Source organism: Nilaparvata lugens, chromosome 11, assembly GCF_014356525.2.
Source record: "Nilaparvata lugens isolate BPH chromosome 11, ASM1435652v1, whole genome shotgun sequence".
NCBI classification, from domain to species: Eukaryota; Metazoa; Arthropoda; class Insecta; order Hemiptera; family Delphacidae; genus Nilaparvata; species Nilaparvata lugens.
The window spans coordinates 5,997,423-6,019,022 of record NC_052514.1 but is presented as its reverse complement, the minus strand read 5'-3'; the positions used below and the strand labels follow the sequence as shown (position 1 = coordinate 6,019,022).

Sequence of the window (21,600 nt, the reverse complement as noted above, 5' to 3'; positions counted from 1 at the left end):
ATTTTTACTCTAATATTGGCGTATGAAGAAGGCTCCTTTTTCCTTTTATATTATCCTTGAAATGCAAAATGTCCAATAACCTTGTATATACGTCGACGTGCAAACATATTTTTTCTATCAAATTTCATGAAAATCTATTACTGCGTTTCGCCGTAAATGCGCAACATTTGAACATAAACATTAAAAGATTCAAACATTTAAACATTAAGAGAAATGCCAAACCGTCGACTTGAATCTGAGACCTCACTTCGCTTGGTCAATAAATAAAAATCGAGCCTCAAATTTTGTCATTCAATAACTTTTTCATGTGTTCACCGAATTTGATGATTTTTTTTAGTTGTGTTCGTTATGTTCAGGACCAGGTTTATGGCCTATCAAATTCATAATCCGACTTCAGGACTCTTTCCTACGGCCCTTCAAAGTTTACATGTAATCCTTATGGGAGAAGATTTGTGAGCTGGCCACACACAGAAATAAAAATCAGCTGTTATAATAATTGCGTCTTACGACAGCCGTCGGTAGATAATAGACAAGAGTATGTGCTGCTCCATAACCGCCCATGTATTTTATTCTAAACGCCCCGACTAAAAAAAATAACTGTTCTGTGTGTAACCATCCAGCAGTGCGGCCTCAGGTTAAAGACTTACATGCTCTAAAGACATTGCTTTTTTTCGAGTATTTGTGCTGTCTTCGGTGTTCAGAATTGAACTATTTATATATCAGTTGGAAAATTATCTATATAAATAAAACTCCGCATCGCGCCTCCTCAGGTGTGCATCCAGCTAAAGTTTCTCATGAGATGCATTAAACTATTTAGCGGTACGAAGTTCGCCAGGCCAGCTAGTGCAATAAAATAAAGCTTCTTTCTTGAATTTTCAATACATAGTGGCTATGAACCTCAAAACGTCTAACACGTCTTCAATGAACAGATAAATGTAGATAATCAATAATATTATTAATTTATTTAATGCAAGAAATCTAGAATATTCTACATTTCTTGATTCGATGTACATGATATACAATGATAATATTGATGATTGGATTGGACGTTTTTTTCTGTTATAATCAATTTCAAGGATCGGGTTGTTTCGTTTTGTTGCTATCGTAGTTGACTGCAGTAGTTGAATCCAGGGCTCCCGATTCGATGAGTCGCATCTCTCGATAATGACTGAACACTACCAGAATAAAGTAGATCGTGATCGCTGGAAATCAAAACAAGAGACAATATTATTAATCTTCAATCAGGAATTGAATCGAATCCCAAGCAACTAATGAATGGGCAATATCATTGTACGGTACTCCTTTATTAGTTTCATATTTTTCTGATGAGTTATCTACAAAAACATAATTCAATCCTTTATTACCGCTGTCACAGTATGTTCAAAGCTGGATTCGCTGACAGTGAACAGTGACAATGTAATATTCACACTACTTGGACTATTCCCAGTTCCCACTCAGCCCAGCCGAGTGAGTGAGTATGAATGATACAATTTGGAACATATATGAAACTAGCCGTCAGGCTCGCTTCGCTCGCCATATCCGTCTAGCCAGGGAGCTCCGCCCCTGGACCCCCCACTAAATCGTCCAAAAATGAGGTCAGCGGGCTCGCTTCGCTCGCCTACATTTTTCATTTGAGCATGCTCCATTCCATCAGAAAGTCAAAGTACTGACAAAACGCAGTATAGCTGAAATAAACGTTGGAAAAACGCTGATTTTGGGCGTATCTTTGATGAAATATTAAAGTCACCTCATCACAAAATTTTTAGATCCTAGCTGAACATCTGTACCAAATTTGAACATTTTCTGTCTATTACTTGATGAAAGAACTGAGAAAACGGAAAAAACCGCTAATTTTGGGCGTATCTTTGGTGTTATTTGAAATTCCTCCTAACACAACATTATTACACCCTAGCTTAGCTTTTTACTGAATTTGAACAATTTCTGTATATTTGTTCTCGATAAATCTGAGAAAAAGCAGAAAAAAACGCTAATTTTAGCCATATTTTTGACGTTATTACAAATTCTTTCTAACACAACATTATAACACCCTAGCTAAGCTTCTGTACTAAATTTGAACATTTTCCGTTCATTTGTTCTCGATAAAACTGAGAAAACGCAGAAAAAAACGCTGGAAAAACGCAGATTTTGGGCGTATCTTTGAAAATTTTCCCAAATCCGTTCTTAGTGCGCCTCTAAAGGGCCAACTGAACATACCTTTGAACGTTTTTGGTCCGGTAGTTTTTTAGTTCTGCGAGTGAGTGAATCAGTGAGTGAGTCAGTGAGTGATTGCCATTTCGCTTTTATATATATATTATATAGATTATATAGATATATAGATAAAAAGTCATTTTCCACTGTCACTGTTGTGTGCGAATACAGCTTTATTATGAATTTTCCTAAGACGGATAATTTTTTTGTATTAACCTTCTAGTCGTGACCCTATTTGTTTCTGACGTTAATCGTGACCCTGGGTCCCAGGGACCCACTCCTTTCATATTGAATATTTCAATATATTTTGAGATATAATATTATTCTATGACTCTTATATGTGCAAGGATTATTGATGAACACAACGAGCAGAAAACGAAGCAGAAATCGATCTTTATTATATTTATAAAACCTTGCATTTTTAGGGTAGTGAAAAGTAAAGTTTGGCTATTATTCCATATAAAGTGAACAAAGAATAATTATAGTAATGAATGCTATGATGGATCATGCAACACTACTAGAAAGATAGGAAAAAAATTGGAAGGTCATAGCTCACTCTTAGGGTAGTTTTTACCCTACCCTCAAGTTCATGTTGCACAATCTTAAGAAAAACTTATGAAATTATAGTGATAAATACTATTACAAATCCTAAAACCAAAATGGGAAACTACTATAGAAACATGAAAAATATATAAGGTCATATAAATTTCACTTTTAGGGGGTGTTTAGTATCCCTGGGATCACATGAAGTTCGTTGGTTACACTATCATCCTACTCAGGGTCAGTATCTTTATCTGAACTATGAATTATTTTTTAGCATCATTAATGTCATTGAAATATAGATCTAGCAGTCAATTTGTACATTCCTCGAAGTCTCTGTTCAAAATGTACATATTGACTGCTTGAATCCAATCACTATATTGCATAAAAATGTGCATTTGAAAAAAATGAAAAAGTTACGCTAGTCGTGACCATTGGGTTCCTGGGTCCCAAAAGCGTAATTTCACGAAAACAACAAGTCACAGATCACTAACACTCTACATCAAGTTTGAGTGTGTACTGACATGAATTTACATGGGTCACAATAGACAGTAAAGCGAACGGAAGCAAAATTAAAACTGAAACAAAAATTACCCTGGGACCCAGGGTCACGACTAGAAGGTTAATCTGCTAAAACAGAGTTAATATGAATAAATAGAACTTATTTTTATGAATGAAATTTTTGTGCGAAACCGGTTTTATAATGTTTCCTTGAGAATTTTCCCATGTAGTAGGCCTACGGTAAAACAACTGCTTACTGGGCTTTGATATATTTAACTCTCCAATTTAGAGAATTGACTGTCTTATTCTATTCAAAAAAATTAATATTTTGGGTGAATTTACTTACAGATATGCGTGCTTAGTGAGAATATCTGCTTGTTAAGCGTTCCCGTTATCAGTTCCAAACCCATCATTAGAAGGTAGATCGATTCAACGATCACCATCAACAGTGATAACACCAACCATGGACACACGTATTTCGAACGACCCTGGTAAAATAATATTCACTACATTAATGCTGCATAATCGAATTGAAAGCTTGATATTATTAAAAGCTGCAATCAACAGTACTGATGTACATTTGAAACAGTTTAACATTTCATTCCCATTCTATTTACAAGCTTGCAGGTAACCCGTGCTCCGCAAGGGTCTGTTTGAAGCACAAATAGACTGAACTTAGACAAACTGAAAACTTTACGTACTGAAATCTCGAAGAACTAGCGATAGGCCTATAACCATCTTTGGTAAATTAAGAATCTATCCGAATTTCAAGTTAATCAGCTTAGTAGTTCAGACGTGATGATGCGTCATTCGTGAATTTTTCTATCCCGTACGTGTATAAGCCAATTGTTTTTTTTCATTAAATTATAAATTGATGAATTTTCCTGAGTGAATCATTATTGAACTGAGACAACCAATAATCAGTAAGGGTGTAAGTAATAATTTGAACCCAACTATCATTTGAAGCAGTAATTGTATGGTGGACAAGTAATCATATTTTAATATCGGGGCACCGAGCTTCGCTCGTTATTTAGTTATTGATTTTTCATAAACCAAACACAATTCTTAAAAATGATTGGGGAAGTACTAAAAGGCATAGCCCAAAACTGTTTCTTTCCCGAAGTTTGATTTATACACTATAAATAGTCCAGAAAGTAGGTTATGTTCCATACACTTGAATTCAGGTTCAATTTTCTGTTCAAACATTTGAAAACAGCAAATTTATAATTAAGATTATATACAAACCAAATTGAATAACAAAATAACACTCACTAATCACTTGAATCAAGTTTGAAAATTATGCTATACTCTAGTTTAGGAGGATTATCATGTCATGTCAACAAATCTGATTATGTTGATCAAATCGATTAAATTGTCTAGCTATATAGAATTTCTCGCTATGATTAAACAGCTGTAAATAATTCTCCCTCTTTCCCACACAGGCACACGCATCTTCTGTTATCGAGAGACGACGAAATTATCATCTGTTTTCCAAGGATGAATTATCCTTTCAATGTCGTTCAGCGAGTTTTCCAAAGAATGAGACCTAGTGCAATCGAATCTTCATATCATAAACCCACTACCTATGTTCCAAATTTCGTGAAAATCGTTAGAGCCGTTTTCGAGATCCGTTAAACATAAATAACAAGATATAAAATAGCCAGATATAAAAATATCCAGATATAAAAATAACCAGATATAAAAATAACCAGATATATAAATACAGAAAATGCTTGCTTAATATGATAGGATATGAGAAAATGCTGATTCAAAATACTGTACTAATTCTATTCTTCATTGTATTCTCCTACGCTCCCATTGAAAAATAATCCTTGTTACTCGAAAAATAATTCATCAAATTTTCGAACCGAGGAAATTTGATCTCATATTTCAAGCAAAACATGTTTTGTTGACCTTGAATTAACGAATAGTTCAACTCTAGTCAGATTCACTTTAAAATATCAGCATTTATTAAAAGGGAAGCGTTAGTTTCAATTATGAGGGATGCTGACAGTCTAGTACGAAATAGATTCGAATCTCAGAGTGTGAAATTCTGACAATAATCTGATAAAACTCCGAAAATAGTGGAGAAAATTCTAATTTATTTCGGAAATGAAGATGCATGGTGTCCCAGAAATAGTAATGTAATATGAATCAACTTCTAATATAGATTTTGAATGGATTAAATGAATATATATATATAACGCTGCTGACTCCCACGCTACAATATTATCTCAGTCTATCTATGTATACCTTCATAGTAGTGAAGTTGAATCACCATCAACATCAACATCTTCTTCTTCTTCTTCTTCTTCTTCTTCTTCTTCTTCTTCTTCTTCTTCTTCTTCTTCTTCTTCTTCTTCTTCTTCTTCTTCTTCTTCTTCTTCTTCTCTTCTTCTTCTTCTCTTCTTCTTCTTCTTCTTCTTCTTCTTCTTCTTCTTCTTCTTCTTCTTCTTCTTCTTCTTCCTCAAACATGACAACCAACAATGTACGTAAGGAAAGGGCGATGAGAAAAATATAACGATTACTAGAGAAAGTAAAGAGGAAGATAGTGGAAGGAGCAAAGAAGAGAGAACTGAAGTGAGAAGGAACGAACATGTGGGAAGAGGGAAGAGTTTGAAGTTCGAACCAATTTATTCTTGTGCTGTTTGCGTTTGGAACTCATTTCGAGAATCTAGAATTCTAGGAATAATTCGAGAGTCCATTGTCAATATTGGAATTGGAGGATTGCATCAACATTTCCGACTAGCGGATATGAGATACTTGTTTTTCTTCTAATAATATATATGTCAGCTTGGTTTTCTTCCCATCATTCCTGGAATGTGTTTGACTATGGGAAGGAGAACAAGATTTGAGAAGAATGGGATAGAAAGGGATGAGAAGATTCTTGTTCTTGTCTATAGTGAGGTCCACGTTATAATGACAGTTGAGAAAGATAGGAGAAAAACGTTGCTGATCCTCCGTCTTCTATAGACGGTAGCTGATACAGGTTTATTGATGTAATATTAACTGTTCATTCTAGTTTTAAATAATCAATTATATTTTTCAATAATTTCATAATTAGGATGAAATATTTTGTTGATTAACAACCTTCCGGGACGCGCGCCGTTATAAAAAGTAGACAGAAAGTTTTCCGTTTTAATTGAGAAATTCACATCCGTGAGGTTGGTAACCTTTAAGTATTCCTCCGCGACATATAGCTCCGCCCATAGACAAAATATTGCATTACTATCAATCACTGGTCATACCCTATTCAGTGTTGAAGAGACCGGTGTCAGAAATGTTGTACTTTTTACATCGCGCGCGTCTTATCTTAGTGTAAAGTTTGAAGTCTAGTGGTCCATTTTTCGTGAGTGTGATTTTACCGTTAGTTTCAGATGAGTTATTATTAATTATTTTGTTTATTATAAACAGTTTTGACAATTTTCGTGATGTCAGATGTTCTAAGAACAAGTGAAATAGACCGACTCCTCAATGAAAGTAGTTCAGAAGATGAGCAAAACATTGACTTTTCAGATGACAGTGAGGAAGTGATAGAATACAAAGAATTTTCGGATGATAGTGAAGTAGAAGGTGACAATGGAAGTGAATTAGAAACCAGTAATTTCATTGATGGAAATTCTCTCGAACATGATGATATTGAGTTTATTCTTGGGAAGGATGGTGGAACAATCTGGTGTACGTCTGAAGTAGCAACAACCAGCAAGACTAAGAATAAAAATATATAAGAATTCTCAAAAAAATTTGGTACAAATAAGGTGGGTAAGAATGCAAAAGATGAAGTTGAAGCATTTTTATCAGTTATCAGCCTTGATATGATTGATGAGATTTTATATTGCACTAACCAGCATATTGTATCTTTAGCACCTGAATTCAAAAGAGAGCGAGATTATTTACAATCGAATAGAACTGAAGTGGCCTGAACAAACAAAAATTGAGAAATAAAAAAGAACTTCAAACATTGAATGATAGGTATGTTTCTGTATGGAGTTTTTACTATGTGTATTAAAAGATTTCTAACATAACCATTATTTTTTTTAGTTCCCTCTAATATTTAAAATCCAAAACATACTAAAAATATCATACTAACATCTAAAAATAGTCTTGTAATGAAAATAATGGTAGAAGTTGCACATATAAATAATTGATATAGTAACTATTTCAATGAAGGAATAAAGTGTTGTATAAAGTACAACGCGCGCGTCCCGGAAGGTTAATTATTAATTCTACATTGTTAAAAGACTATTTGACAACAGAGCAAAGCGAGAAAGAGATAGCGCTATACGCTTTGTTGAATTATAGACAAGGATAGCAATACCATTGCTGATCAAACACTATCGTTGACACTATAGGAGTGAGGGATGAAGAAACAAAATGAATAGGAGCTAGAGAATTGGGAAATTTCAGTACTAATAGAAGTGACAAAAAATAACAACAATGCCTTTCATATCTATGTAGGGACTGAAAAACAGCTGCTTTCTGTGCAGTGTGGCGAAAAATACATTGAATTCCAGTATTCAAAATATTCTTCAATACATTGAAGAAGGAGAAGATGAAGAAGAAAAAAAAGAAGAGAAGGAGAAGAAGAAAAAGAAAAATAAAACGAAGAAGAAGAAGAAGAAGAAGAAGAACAAGAAGTTGAGCATGGAATAAACTCAACAAAAAGGAGAAGAATATTCCTGATTTTATTTGTTGGACGTTATCAGTGATAATGTTCCAAGTCGAGAGAGAATAATTTAAGCTGAGTCCACAAACTCAGTTCATTTATAAGAAATAATATTTCCGCCGTACTCTGATATAAACTGCCTGAGAATCAGGCGTGATAGCCTACCAATATCTCCAGGCAATTCAAACCCGAGCACAGCGAATGTAATTTATTTCTTATGAATAACAAGTAAATTCAATATTGATATTCCAATACCTGAAATAATTCCTACAGAGGAAAACCAATATGGTAATTATAGACCGAACTGAGCAGGATCTAATTAGAGAAATTACTGAAACTGGTTAACAATTATGCAAATTTATTGATGAATTATAATCGTTAAGAATCAAATAATAATAATTAATTAAATAATTGACAAATTGGAATAATAGAGTTTTCAAAATTTGGTAATAAATGTTCTTGATATGAGATAATAAAATGAATGTTCTTGGTAATATAGTGCAATTAGGATTTTAATAGGGGTTACACGGTATTATAGGAGGATATAGTCCTGCACTCTTTCACAATAATTAATTGATAGAAAATTGTAGCTTTCTCAATTCACTGATTGGATAGAATAAGTATTTTTCGCTCACCAACTCGATCGTGGGGCCCCAATTCACTTAATAATTTTATTTCACTTGAAGATCTGGCGTGGAATGGCGTCACCCAGGATTTAGTTTCACAATTCTTCCTCAGGAATAAGCTTATACAAATTGAACTTGCCTTCCAATTTAATTTAAGAGCACAAGACTACAGAGGAGCTACACATTTAACACACTGGATATATTACATTTAACAAGAAGAGAAACCATTTAAACATTAATTTTAATAGGACAAATTAAACGGGTCCTGATAATTCGATTCTCAGAAGGCAAGTGTCTCTTCTTCCCAAAAAGCGGAAATCACCTGGTCTTCTTCTGAGAAGAAGAACCACGTGATTTGGGCAAGAACCAATCCTGTGCCTAATAAGGAAAAGTCCACCAATGGGAATTTTTCCACGCGGTTTTAATATTTAAATTAGACACAGAGGTTCGAAAAACACAGAAAATGACAAAAAATTACGTTAAACGGGAAGACTATAAAATTAAAGCAGATAAACAGAAAATAAACAGGGGTTGCAGAAATGAACAAGCTTGAGTTAGTTTTAAAATGAAAACAGACAATATAGAGATATCACAGTAGCACAGTAGCCGGCAGTATCAACAGCTGACAGATAAGGCTTGTCATCAATTTTGGCGCAATTCACTCTAACCTAATTATTGAAAATAAGGTAGTAAACATTGGTAGGCAGTTGACGAATGACTCTGACAATAAATTGGTAAATTATACGAAATAATACTGTAAGAATTTAATAAAACTATAATTAAATGAGTTTTACATAATTTGACGTGAGTACATTTGATTTATGCCTCAATTATACATTAATTTTAGAAAATATGCTGGCATAGGCTTTGTATCCTGACATAAAGCCCCCAAATTAGAAAGGTTTTAGGCCATTAAAGGCTTTCTAATTTCAATCAAGAAGGGTACAATGACATATGCTAACTTAAAACTACGACTTAGGGTCTATCACAAAAAATTCACAGCCAAACAACAATCTGCACAAAAAAGCATGATGTTACAACAAATATGCATGGCTTTGTGCCGCAGCAGTGGTGCCAGAAACCACAAACTAAGGTCCCGGGATTTTTGCCCAGTCAGACTTACAAAGGAAGTACAGAGGTGGGATAATACCACATGCACAGAATCCAAAAAATCCCTACGGTGAGAGGATGGGTGCACAAGCCCCCCATCACTCCTCACAGAATAAAGAGCAGAGGTGCATGAGTGAAATAGACCTGCATAGAGTGCATAGAAGATGCCAAAATAACAATATCAAAGGGCCATGCCAACAATTAACAATTTTTATCAAAAATTTACAATTTAACATTAATAACAATTTTAATCCAATATTGCAGGTCTGTTAAAATATAACTATACCAAGTTTCATCAAGTATGCCAGCTTACAAAGATTGATAATATCTCTCTGTGATTCAATACATTTAACTAGTCTCCACTTGTTCAATCAAAATTTCTACCCTGTTTATTTTTAAAGCTTGATTCCAAAATTCCCTTCATTTCTCAACATTTCTATACAAAAATACAATAAGTAACATAATATTCAAATTTTCCTATAAATTAGTTGCTGAATGCATGTTTTAGATTTCTGATGCATCATATTTTTTTTTCAAAATACTAATCACATTTATGTGATTACAATAATTTCATTAAGTTAATAACAATAATAACATATAAATTAAGAATTCTAATCTATAGTGAGCTTTCATGCTACAAATATAATATTCAAGATAATTTTATCACCAAATGATAATTAATAGTTAATAGTGCATGTATAATGCAACAGCACAAATGATAACAACAATAATATTTCAAACAAACAATACTAATAATAATGAAGACCATTTAATGGTTGATTTTCAATCACAAAAATATCCTACACCTAAAATTATTAATAAATATCACAGCAGACTATTTTTCTATTTTATCTTCAATTTTTTTTTTTTTTTTTTTTTTTTTTTAGAGTAAGTTAATAAGCTAATTTTTCCAAATTATTTTATATAATTTTTTTTTTTTTTTTGTCTGGATAATTCAAAATAACTTTACTTTATATTTTAGAATTAATTTCAAATTTAGTTGTAATTGCGGGTAGGCTTAACTTGCCAGTGAGCAAATCTTTATATTACAATAATAAACAATATAATACAATAAATAAACAACTTGCTTTGAGTTGTGGGTGCTGTGATGATAATGTGAAGATCCAACGATGCGATGTGGAGCAGCTGGTGCGATGTGAAGCAGCTGGACCGATGTGGAGCAGCTGGAACAATGTGGAGCTGGAGCATCATGGAGCAATGTGAAGCAGCTGGTGTGATGTGGTCAATGTTCGGGGCTTTATCAGCTTCGGGAGGCAGAACCCGCAAACCATCACTACTAGTAGCCTCGTGGGGCAGAACCCGCAAACTGTCACTACTAGCTGACGCAATACGAGCAGGCAGATTTTTCTCTTCATGACTGGATTTACCGCTGTCACGTGGTTGGGAGCAGTGTGAATTTTTTCCGCCAGACTGCAGCACCTCACGGTCGGTTACTCCTACGATCGGAATAACTTTTTTTCTGACTGTCTCGTTTTTATGATGATTGATGCCAGAGACAGTCGAAACTGGTTGTCAATTATTGTTATTACGACGCTGAGAATTATTTCCCTTCTGATTATTAGAATGGAACTGCTTTTTGTTGGACTGAGATTGTTGGTTGGGCGACGAACTGGTTGTTGATAAAGATGGCTGCGGTTGAGTGACATCATCGCTTCTGTTTATGTTTTGTTCTGGAGTTGTAGTTGAGTCGACTGATTTATTTGGAATAAATGAACTTCCCTCATTATAATTTCTCCGATGATTATCTCCAAATCCACGGCTATTATTTTGAGGTCGACTCGGTTGACTGCCTCGATTATAATTACGATGAGGAGTTTCAACTTCATTCACGACAACACCTAACCTCTCATCTTTCTGATGGTTTGTTTTGAAATTCCGTGAACCAAATTTATCGTCTACACTCTGTACTCGACTCAAACAAGCCTCAAACTTGTCATAGGATTCAAAACTTTGCGAGCTTAATGCCGTCTGAATGGAATAAGGTAACTTCCCAATTAATATTTCGATCAAATTTCCATTCTCGATTGGATTATCCATCAGATTGTTCAAATAGCGAATGTGGGCTGAAAAGGCACTCATGGACAGCCCCGTATTCTGCTTGTCATATCTGCATGTAATGATGTGAGACAATAAATTTCTCTGTCTTGCAGGAGACCAAAAAGTAGCTAAGAAGTTGTCAATAAAATCCTTTAACGAGTTGAATTCAGTAATGCGACTTCTGAAGTGTATCAGTGGTTCTTTCTGTAGACATAGTAAAAGATGCATTCTCCACGTAATCCATGGTATAGTAGTAACGGAATCAATAGCCTGCAAATGCTGAATGAATGCCCGTGGTTGAATGGTGCACTCAGTATCATCAAATATTGGTAAAGATGACAAGATTTGTCCAGTATTATGATTATTACCACCAGAAACGTTAGCCAAACTATTCTTTATTTGTAGACACTCGGCTTTAGTTTGATCTAGCTGAGTTTTCAATCCCTTAATTACTTCGGGATTTAAAGTTTCAGCTGAATTCTGTGTGACATCTGCTCTCAGCTGGTTTATTTGGGCCGTGTGATTTGTTTGCTGAGCCTCCAATTCACCTAACCTCACATCATTCTGAGCTAGCTTAGCATTGGCCTGGGTAATCTTGCTCTCCAATTCACCATTTGCTTCAGTATTTTCCCGGTGTTGGTTTAGAATTCTTTCACCAAATTCACTTCTCACCGTTTGTATTTGTTCATTTGTATAATTCTTAGCTTCAATTTGTTTTTCATCCATTTTTCGATGTAAATCCTCAACGTTACTTTTGAGTTGCAAAAAGTTTGCGGTCATTTCTTCCACTTTCTTGTCCAATCTATTACTGGTTTCTTCTATTTTCTTGTCCAAACTATTACTTGTTTCTTCTATTTTCTTGTCCAATCTATTGCCGGTTTCTTCTAATTTCTTTTCTATTCCAGCAGCAGTGGTCTTGAAAACTTCAAGTATGGTTTCGATCGTCCCAGGTGGTAGATATGGCAGCCCCTGCGGCTGTTTGGTCTCCAACTCAGCAGCAACGACATCATTGGAAGACGTTTGACGATCTACCTCGCGCCGATCGACGTTGGCGATTGGTGATGATTGCACCGAATTAAGTATTGGCTGACTTTCCTCTAGCTGAGTCGATGACAAACGCTCTCGAATGCCGCGCTCAAAGTCAACTGAAGTCGCGCTGGTTGCCGGTTTTGGAGGAGCTTCGGGTGAGACAGGATCTGCCGGTGTAAACAATGTGGTAGACCCATCCAGTTCCGTGGCGGGGTTTGCCATGATTCTCCCAAAAAGTGAAGTGTAGACGAAATCCAATAAGTGAAAAATAGTGAGTGAATGATAGTGGTGCGCGCAAATTGGAATAACAGAATCAGGTCAGTGCAAATTATCTTGTAGTTCTGAAGAATTAATACCGCTGACTAATTCCCACAACTTCAAAGCAAGACAAAATCGCGACAATAATACGTTTTAGAATACAATAATACTCTACAATATAATATACCGTAATGATCAACATAAAATTCAACACAATCAAAATAATATCCAGTGTATGAACAATCACAAATTAATAAATAAATCGACTACCTCAAGCTTGTTCATTTCAGGGATTAATACATCAGAGTAACACCGTGTAGCCCCCATTAGTGCAACAAAAAATACCTGCTCAATTCGATCAATAATTATTAAGAAATAAAATTGAACAACAATATTGAACAGAGTATTGATGGCTAGGCGACCCACGACTCCACTGAAAAGAAATATTTATATTTCTGCTCCCTCTCAAGCGTAGATAAGTCGATCTCTGAAATAAATTTATGATTATTAAGATGAAATAAGCTCCCTCTCCTTCACCGTCTTGTGTTCGGGCGCCAATCTTGTGGATTCGCAAGAGCCTCTGGACGCTTAACACCTGTAATTCGGATAAAAAATCAGCCGGCAGAGCTGCCTACACCCGTCCAGAATATCCTACAATTCCACAAGAAATAATATTTCCGCCGTACTCTGATATAAACTGCCTGAGAATCAGGCGTGATAGCCTACCAATATCTCCAGGCAATTCAAACCCGAGCACAGCGAATGTAATTTATTTCTTATGAATAACAAGTAAATTCAATATTGATATTCCAATACCTGAAATAATTCCTACAGAGGAAAACCAATATGGTAATTATAGACCGAACTGAGCAGGATCTAATTAGAGAAATTACTGAAACTGGTTAACAATTATGCAAATTTATTGATGAATTATAATCGTTAAGAATCAAATAATAATAATTAATTAAATAATTGACAAATTGGAATAATAGAGTTTTCAAAATTTGGTAATAAATGTTCTTGATATGAGATAATAAAATGAATGTTCTTGGTAATATAGTGCAATTAGGATTTTAATAGGGGTTACACGGTATTATAGGAGGATATAGTCCTGCACTCTTTCACAATAATTAATTGATAGAAAATTGTAGCTTTCTCAATTCACTGATTGGATAGAATAAGTATTTTTCGCTCACCAACTCGATCGTGGGGCCCCAATTCACTTAATAATTTTATTTCACTTGAAGATCTGGCGTGGAATGGCGTCACCCAGGATTTAGTTTCACAATTCTTCCTCAGGAATAAGCTTATACAAATTGAACTTGCCTTCCAATTTAATTTAAGAGCACAAGACTACAGAGGAGCTACACATTTAACACACTGGATATATTACATTTAACAAGAAGAGAAACCATTTAAACATTAATTTTAATAGGACAAATTAAACGGGTCCTGATAATTCGATTCTCAGAAGGCAAGTGTCTCTTCTTCCCAAAAAGCGGAAATCACCTGGTCTTCTTCTGAGAAGAAGAACCACGTGATTTGGGCAAGAACCAATCCTGTGCCTAATAAGGAAAAGTCCACCAATGGGAATTTTTCCACGCGGTTTTAATATTTAAATTAGACACAGAGGTTCGAAAAACACAGAAAATGACAAAAAATTACGTTAAACGGGAAGACTATAAAATTAAAGCAGATAAACAGAAAATAAACAGGGGTTGCAGAAATGAACAAGCTTGAGTTAGTTTTAAAATGAAAACAGACAATATAGAGATATCACAGTAGCACAGTAGCCGGCAGTATCAACAGCTGACAGATAAGGCTTGTCATCAATTTTGGCGCAATTCACTCTAACCTAATTATTGAAAATAAGGTAGTAAACATTGGTAGGCAGTTGACGAATGACTCTGACAATAAATTGGTAAATTATACGAAATAATACTGTAAGAATTTAATAAAACTATAATTAAATGAGTTTTACATAATTTGACGTGAGTACATTTGATTTATGCCTCAATTATACATTAATTTTAGAAAATATGCTGGCATAGGCTTTGTATCCTGACAGTAACCCACGAAACTGCCTAACTTTTTGACGTCAGCTATACCTGTAGTGCGGCGAAAAATATTGTATGCGACTCTCTCAGAAAGGTGTTTATGGTATTCGGCGAGGCTTGCCTCGCCCGGGAAACTATCCTCATACCGTAAACACTAACTTTCTGAGCTTGTAGCGTAATATACTATTCCAGAAGTGGTCTACCTTTAATGGATAAATCAATTACATAGCTCATTATACATCGGGAAATTTGTATCAAATTGAGGCTGTATTGCTCAAGAAAAGAATTATTTCAAACAAGTATAGTATTAAAATAATACTTCTGTTAGAGAGCTTGAGGGAGGAAGTGTAATAATATCATAATATCAATGCATTGATATTGAAATGATATGATATAGAATGATAAAGAATCATGAAATATTCAGATTCTTATAACCATCCGAGGACATGGAAACACATGATATTCAACAATTTCTAAATATTGATACAAAGGAGGATAATATAATTATTTCAACTAACCTTGTATGTTGCAACAATCAATATCATACTGAATATCACTTGAACTACTCGTACTGTGATTACTATCATCTCTAGTGCTGAAAAGAGAAAGAAAAAAAATTATTAAGATTCTTTAAAAACTTCGTAATACAGTCGATTGAGCCAATTTTGAATGTATGGGTACTTGGAAATACTCCTGGTTCGATCAGAAAATATTTTAGACACCGGATTCTCGCTCCATACACACTTGATTCTATGATTGGGATGTGTACCTTAAGGTGCGTACATATTTACGCGCCGCGAACATGAGCAATTCACTTTTAATCAGCTGATGCCAAGCTTTTTATATCTGTATCTCACTGTTTCTGTAAAAATACAGATATAGTCAGCTGATTAAAATTGTATTGCTCTTGTTCGCGGCACGTATATCCGTACGCACCTTTATATTGACAAAATAGAACAGAAAACTCAATGTAAGTTACTCCTGAAATATTCTACCTCTGTTTCGAGAATTTTTATACTCCTTATCGAAATCTTCCAACTTTATCATGAAGACTTTCAACTTTATTACTTTATTACTCTCTAAAGGTACTAACTTTCTCACTGGAATCATGTTTCCCTGTTGAAGGGAAGCGGCTAGCTCCTTGGTGCCCTGATAATTTATTGCCCAGATGAGTTAAGATACAAAGTCTGCTTCTCCCGTTGGATTGGTGACCATTTGAGAGTCTGTCTGATAAATATGATTCATGAGAATAAAATTCGTCTCTCTCTCATTAAGAGCACCCCTGAAGCTTCCTTTCTTATAACCTTTTAAATCTTTATTTATCGTCATCTCATAACCGAACTAACTGTGGGTTCAAACATAATGATCGAGCTAATCATTATCCACAAGCCTGGAGCTTGAGTGAGCATAAATCTCATCAAACTCTCCAATGTTATTGGTAGAGAGTTAGTGGGGAGGATATTTTTAATATTATTTCCGAAGAATGGACATTGATATGTCTTAAGCTCCGCCAATTTATGTAGATGCATAACAATATAATTATCTATAGTTATTACAAATTGCTTTTTTCATATCATATACAGTTCAATAATTATTTTATTAGTCTATATGTTATGTAAATTCATCTATAATTTTGCTGTATTGTAAGCTATTGTTTATAAGTGTATAAGCCAGTATATATTGTAATCTACATAGATAAAGTACTCAATCAATCAATTTTACTATTTTTTTAGACTCAAACAATACAACGGAGAGTCTACCTCCTGTGATAGACATATGTTCTTTACCTATGTCCAGAATATTTGCATGATGAATCTTCTGCATCTCATTTAGTGATACTATGGTTATGTACGATGCTATAATTGAAGCAATCTGAAACACAGAATAAAACTTTTTGAGTTGATAGAAAAAAGGAGTTGATTAATTAGTTGATGAAAAAAAATTTTTTCACAAACTGTGATTGCTCACAGTGTAAGTGCTTAGTAGATCGAATAGTATGTGTTCATAATTGAAGAACAATGTGACATCAATTCAGCTGAACATAACTGGGAACGTTGATTTAATCAGTGACGATGTAGGCCTATTCCAATCCAATGTACTAAGGATACCTGAATTCTGGGTAAATTGCTTTAATTGGCACTGTCACATCTGTAGAGGTGCGTGCAGATATACGCGCCGCGAACATGAGCAATTCACTTTTAATCAGCTGGCTATATCTGTATTTTTACAAAATCGGTAAGATACAGATATAAAAAGCTTGGCATCAGCTATTTGCATTCCTCATAGATAACATAAACGTTTCTAATTTCTGATATTTGAAAAGTTTCATTGGGAGAGAGTATCACATGACTGTTTTAAAATACGAGTACAATGTGAACCTGAAGTTTTAAGGTGCGTACAGATTTACGCGCCGCGAACTTGAGCAATTCACTTTTAATCAGCTGATGCCAAGATTTTTATATCTGTATCTTACCGATTCTCTAAAAATACAGTATAGTCAGGTTGGCATCAGCTGATTAAAAGTGAATTGCTCAAGTTCGCGGCGCGAAAATCTGTACGCACCTTAAAACTTCAGGTTCACATTGTACTCGTATTTTAAAACAGTCATGTGATACTCTCACCCAATGAAACTTTTCAAAAATCAGAAATTGGAAACGTTGATTGACCGAACGAAGTGAGGTCTAGGATTCAAGTCGACGGTTTGGCATTTCTCTTAATGTTTAAATGTTTGAATGTTTAAATGTTTAAATGTTTAAATGTTTAAATGTTTATATGTTTATATATTTATATGTTGCGCATTTACGGCGAAACGCGGTAATAGATTTTCATGAAATTTGACAGGTATGTTCCTCTTTTAATTGCGCGTCGACGTATCAAGGTTTTTGGAAATTTTTCATTTCAAGGATAATATAAAAGGAAGGAGGAGCCTCCTTCATACGCCAATATTAGAGTAAAAATCAGACTATAGAATTATTCATCATAAATCAGCTGACAAGTGATTACACAAATGTGTGGAGAAGCCAGTCTATTACTGTATTTGTATAAGGTCTATAGTTTCAATCAAAGACATTAAAGAGGTATGCATCTTTAAGCTGGGTTTACACCAAAGTTATTAACAAAATGGTTATAACTTAATCCTTATAGATTCTATTAGATTAAACTGAAGTTGACAATCACATATGTTCATCATGTGTATGATAAGTTATGTTCAATCTAATATAACCTATAAGGATTGAGTTATTAACATTTTTTCAATAAATTTGGTCTAATCGCAGTTTTAAGGTCTTTGGTTTCAATATTTTGTTTTGCAGTCTTGGTATTAATTATTATGCGTGCCCATCAGTATCAATTTTGTCACATTCGAAAAAAACTAATCTAATATGTGAATAAAAATAAACAAATGAGCTGAATAATGCTGGAGAAATTATAATATTTTTGATTCTAAAAAATTAATTTTCATCAGATAGAAAGATCATCACGGAACTGGATGAATTATATCATATGGAATACAAATTCGAACGTGAACTGAGTTTGTTAACATTTAAAACAGTTGACATCAGGTACTTGTGGATGAGATTACTGCGTGAGGTCTACTGTTCACAGAACTACTAGTGTTATTTATGAGGAATGCAAGTAGTTGAAAGTAAATTCCCCTAAAGCAGACTGGAAGTGGATGCAAGTCGCGGTGGAGATCTCGGTTTCAATCGATACCACTGAGCATAATTCTGTTAATAATACAATATAAACATTTCAATTTCATCGTGTTGAAAGGAAATGTAGACCTAACCAATTTCAACTGTTCACACCCATGCTTCAAAATGCGTTTGTGTTAAGGTGCGTACAGATATACGCGCCGCGAACATGAGCAATTCACTTTTAATCAGCTGATGCCAAGCTTTTTATATTTATATCTTACCGTTTCTGTAAAAATACAGATAAAGTCAGCTGATTGAAAGTGAATTGCTCATGTTCGCGGCGCGTATATCTGTACGCATCTTTACATGAAAGTCAATCGCGATCGCTACTTACACAGGAATATCGATCGACCTGACCGTTCTGACCGTACTCTCACACTTCCCCCTATTCCATCCAAACAATTTCTAATTATTCTGAATGAACTCTCCCATATGGATACATTGATTTCAATTACAGTAAGATTCATTTCAATCCGTCACCTTTGTCCATAAATAACATCCCTGTTTTCAATTCAACTAATAATGACTGCTGATAGTAAAGCTGTCTGGAGACCCTTTTCACAATGCTTTCACACACAGCAAAGCAGTGTACGACGGGTTGCCTACCCACTATTTTGCAGGCGTGCTAAACACAGTATCGTTCACTAAGCTACCGGCTAAAAACAGGACAAGTTAAATACCCTCTAATGAGACTCACTTCTGTCAGCACTCCTAATGAATAACACATGTGTTTCTCATTCAACCTATGCTGACAGTTGGAGCTGAGTCTCACTGGACGATATTTTGCTCTTGACCGTTGTCATACATTTTGAATCTCTCCTCGACATGTTTATCCACAGGTCATGTATTTGTACAATTCTAGATATATATACTAAGAATACTTACTCTAAAATATGTCAGCCTGCCTCATGTATAGTATCAATACTCCCCATTGAACAAATCCTGAAATTTCGGAGTGAATCTTGACATGCCTCATAATATCGTCCAGCTCCACCAAGTTTCAGTTTACCTCATAGATAGCATAAATCCTTCTCGATCAACTCCAATTCTGACAGATTAAATTGAATCTCACTGCAACCTATTATAATACCGACCCGATTTGGTTCGATTGAGAAATAAATTATTCTGTGAGATAATCGCTGCAGCCAGAGCTATATTTGAAATTGCGATTGTTCGGTATGTGCTGTTATTACAGGCCAAATGTCACTTCCAGTTAAATATTGTTTTCTATCGTGTAGTGAGATTCATTTTGAACTATCGGCATGATTCGAATGGGGACATAGATGCTACTGTTATCAGGTTGAGCTGACGGTGCATAAGAGTGGATCTAACTATAAAAGCAAACAATTAGATTCAGCAAAGCGATACAAATATTGGAATAGATATCTGAATTTGTGTGGGTGTAATGGTATTGTTTGTGAATATTCGTGTTGATTAGTATCCTTGTTTTTGATATTGGTGTTTTCTTGATGGTTTGTAAGGGAGGTATAGAAACAATACAAACTTCTGGATATTAAAGTAGGGAGAACAATATAATGAAACCCTTGAGATGGAATATAGATTATAATAGTGAAAAAGAATATTGCGATACTTTATTTATGAGGTCAAGTTTTCAGTTTGTGAAACTTTTGATTGAACCCTTGTGGTGCACGAGTTGACCTTCAGAAATTATAATTATTATTATTATTCAATTATTTCATCACTTACAAAGTGAGTATTTTTTATTGTAACCTAAGTCGGCCATTGACAAGACTTTGTTACATCTCTATTCTGTCAAATTTAGAAAGGATCTAATCATTGATACCGTGCTGAGTACAACCGCCTTTTGAATTCCATGTTTTGCACTCCCTGAGACACCAAGGCGACTGAGGTTCGCTGAAACCTTCTGCCTGATCACTTCAACAGTAGAGATAATTATAGGGACAGTTGAAACTTTTTCCTGCTTCCAGACATCCCTGATTCCAGCAGCCAGAGGGAGTTACTTGGATATTTTCTCATTGTAATATTGTTCCAAGTTGTGGCAACATGGTATGCCAACCTTTATTATTATTATTATTATTATTATTATTATTATTATTATTATTATTATTTATTTATTTATTATTCTACAAAGGCGACTTTCTAATAGTATTTTAAGCCTAGGTGATGATGATGAGATGAATTATAATACAATGAAGGTAGAGTTATGAATGAATAAAAATTATAGGCTATGCTATCCACTTGAATTGATTTTAGTCCACTTTTCAGTCCAGAAATAAATAAACTAGAAATTTCGAATGAAATCTTGAAGAAAATAGGCATAAACCATCCTCGGTAAGTTGAGAGTCTAGGCTATAATAAAATAATTATGCAAAATTTCAAGTTAATCATTTCAGTGGTTCAGACGTAATGATGCATCTTCAGTGAAGCTCTTATCCCGTACGTGGATGAACCAATAAATTCTCCCTTAATTATATTGACTTGTTGACAACAATTGAAGTTTTGGAAGTACTAATATTCAACATTCACAATATGATTCTATGGTTGATGTGTGTGAAAAAATGTAGAACATAGTGCACAATCGTTGCATCGTTTGTCTCTGGTATTTCTCCATATTCTCTATTAATTAAAAACAAATAATTTTTCAATCTTTGCTGGCTGAAGTTTTAAAATCTTCCTTTTATTGTCACTGCCATCTGCCTCAACGATAGAAATCTATTGTGTAAAACAACTTTTCCCTTTTCCTTTTTATTTCATTCCTTTCTAATAAATTTTTATTTTTCCCTTTTTCATCAATTCTTTGTCAAAATCTGATGTATATTACTAATTCTATTTTTTCATTTTGTATTAGTTTTCTTTCATTTTTCACTTTA

The 21,600-nt window shown here is 34.4% G+C and overlaps 1 protein-coding gene across 1 annotated transcript; it reads right to left on the bottom strand.

Moving 5' to 3' along the window:
* Positions 1-945: 945 nt before the first annotated feature.
* On the bottom strand, positions 946-16,930 carry LOC111058825. The gene is made up of 4 exons (XM_039437471.1): positions 16,841-16,930; positions 15,572-15,648; positions 3,596-3,737; positions 946-1,202 (listed from the first exon to the last, which is right to left on the bottom strand). The coding sequence occupies exons 1-4, from the start codon at positions 16,875-16,877 to the stop codon at positions 1,072-1,074; spliced, it is 387 nt and encodes a 128-aa protein (XP_039293405.1). The 5' UTR covers positions 16,878-16,930; the 3' UTR covers positions 946-1,071.
* Between the last annotated feature and the right edge of the window lie 4,670 nt (positions 16,931-21,600).

What these genes read in the sequence shown, in the direction of transcription:
- LOC111058825 (XM_039437471.1), bottom strand. Translation starts at nt 16,877, where the DNA reads ATGCAGAAGATTCATCATGCAAATATTCTGGACATAG. An exon ending in TGCAAATATTCTGGACATAG is followed by an intron (nt 15,649 to 16,840) that starts GTAAAGAACATA and finishes TTCTCTTTTCAG; the next exon opens with CACTAGAGATGATAGTAATC. An exon ending in CTCACTAAGCACGCATATCT is followed by an intron (nt 1,203 to 3,595) that starts GTAAGTAAATTC and finishes TTTGATTTCCAG; the next exon opens with CGATCACGATCTACTTTATT.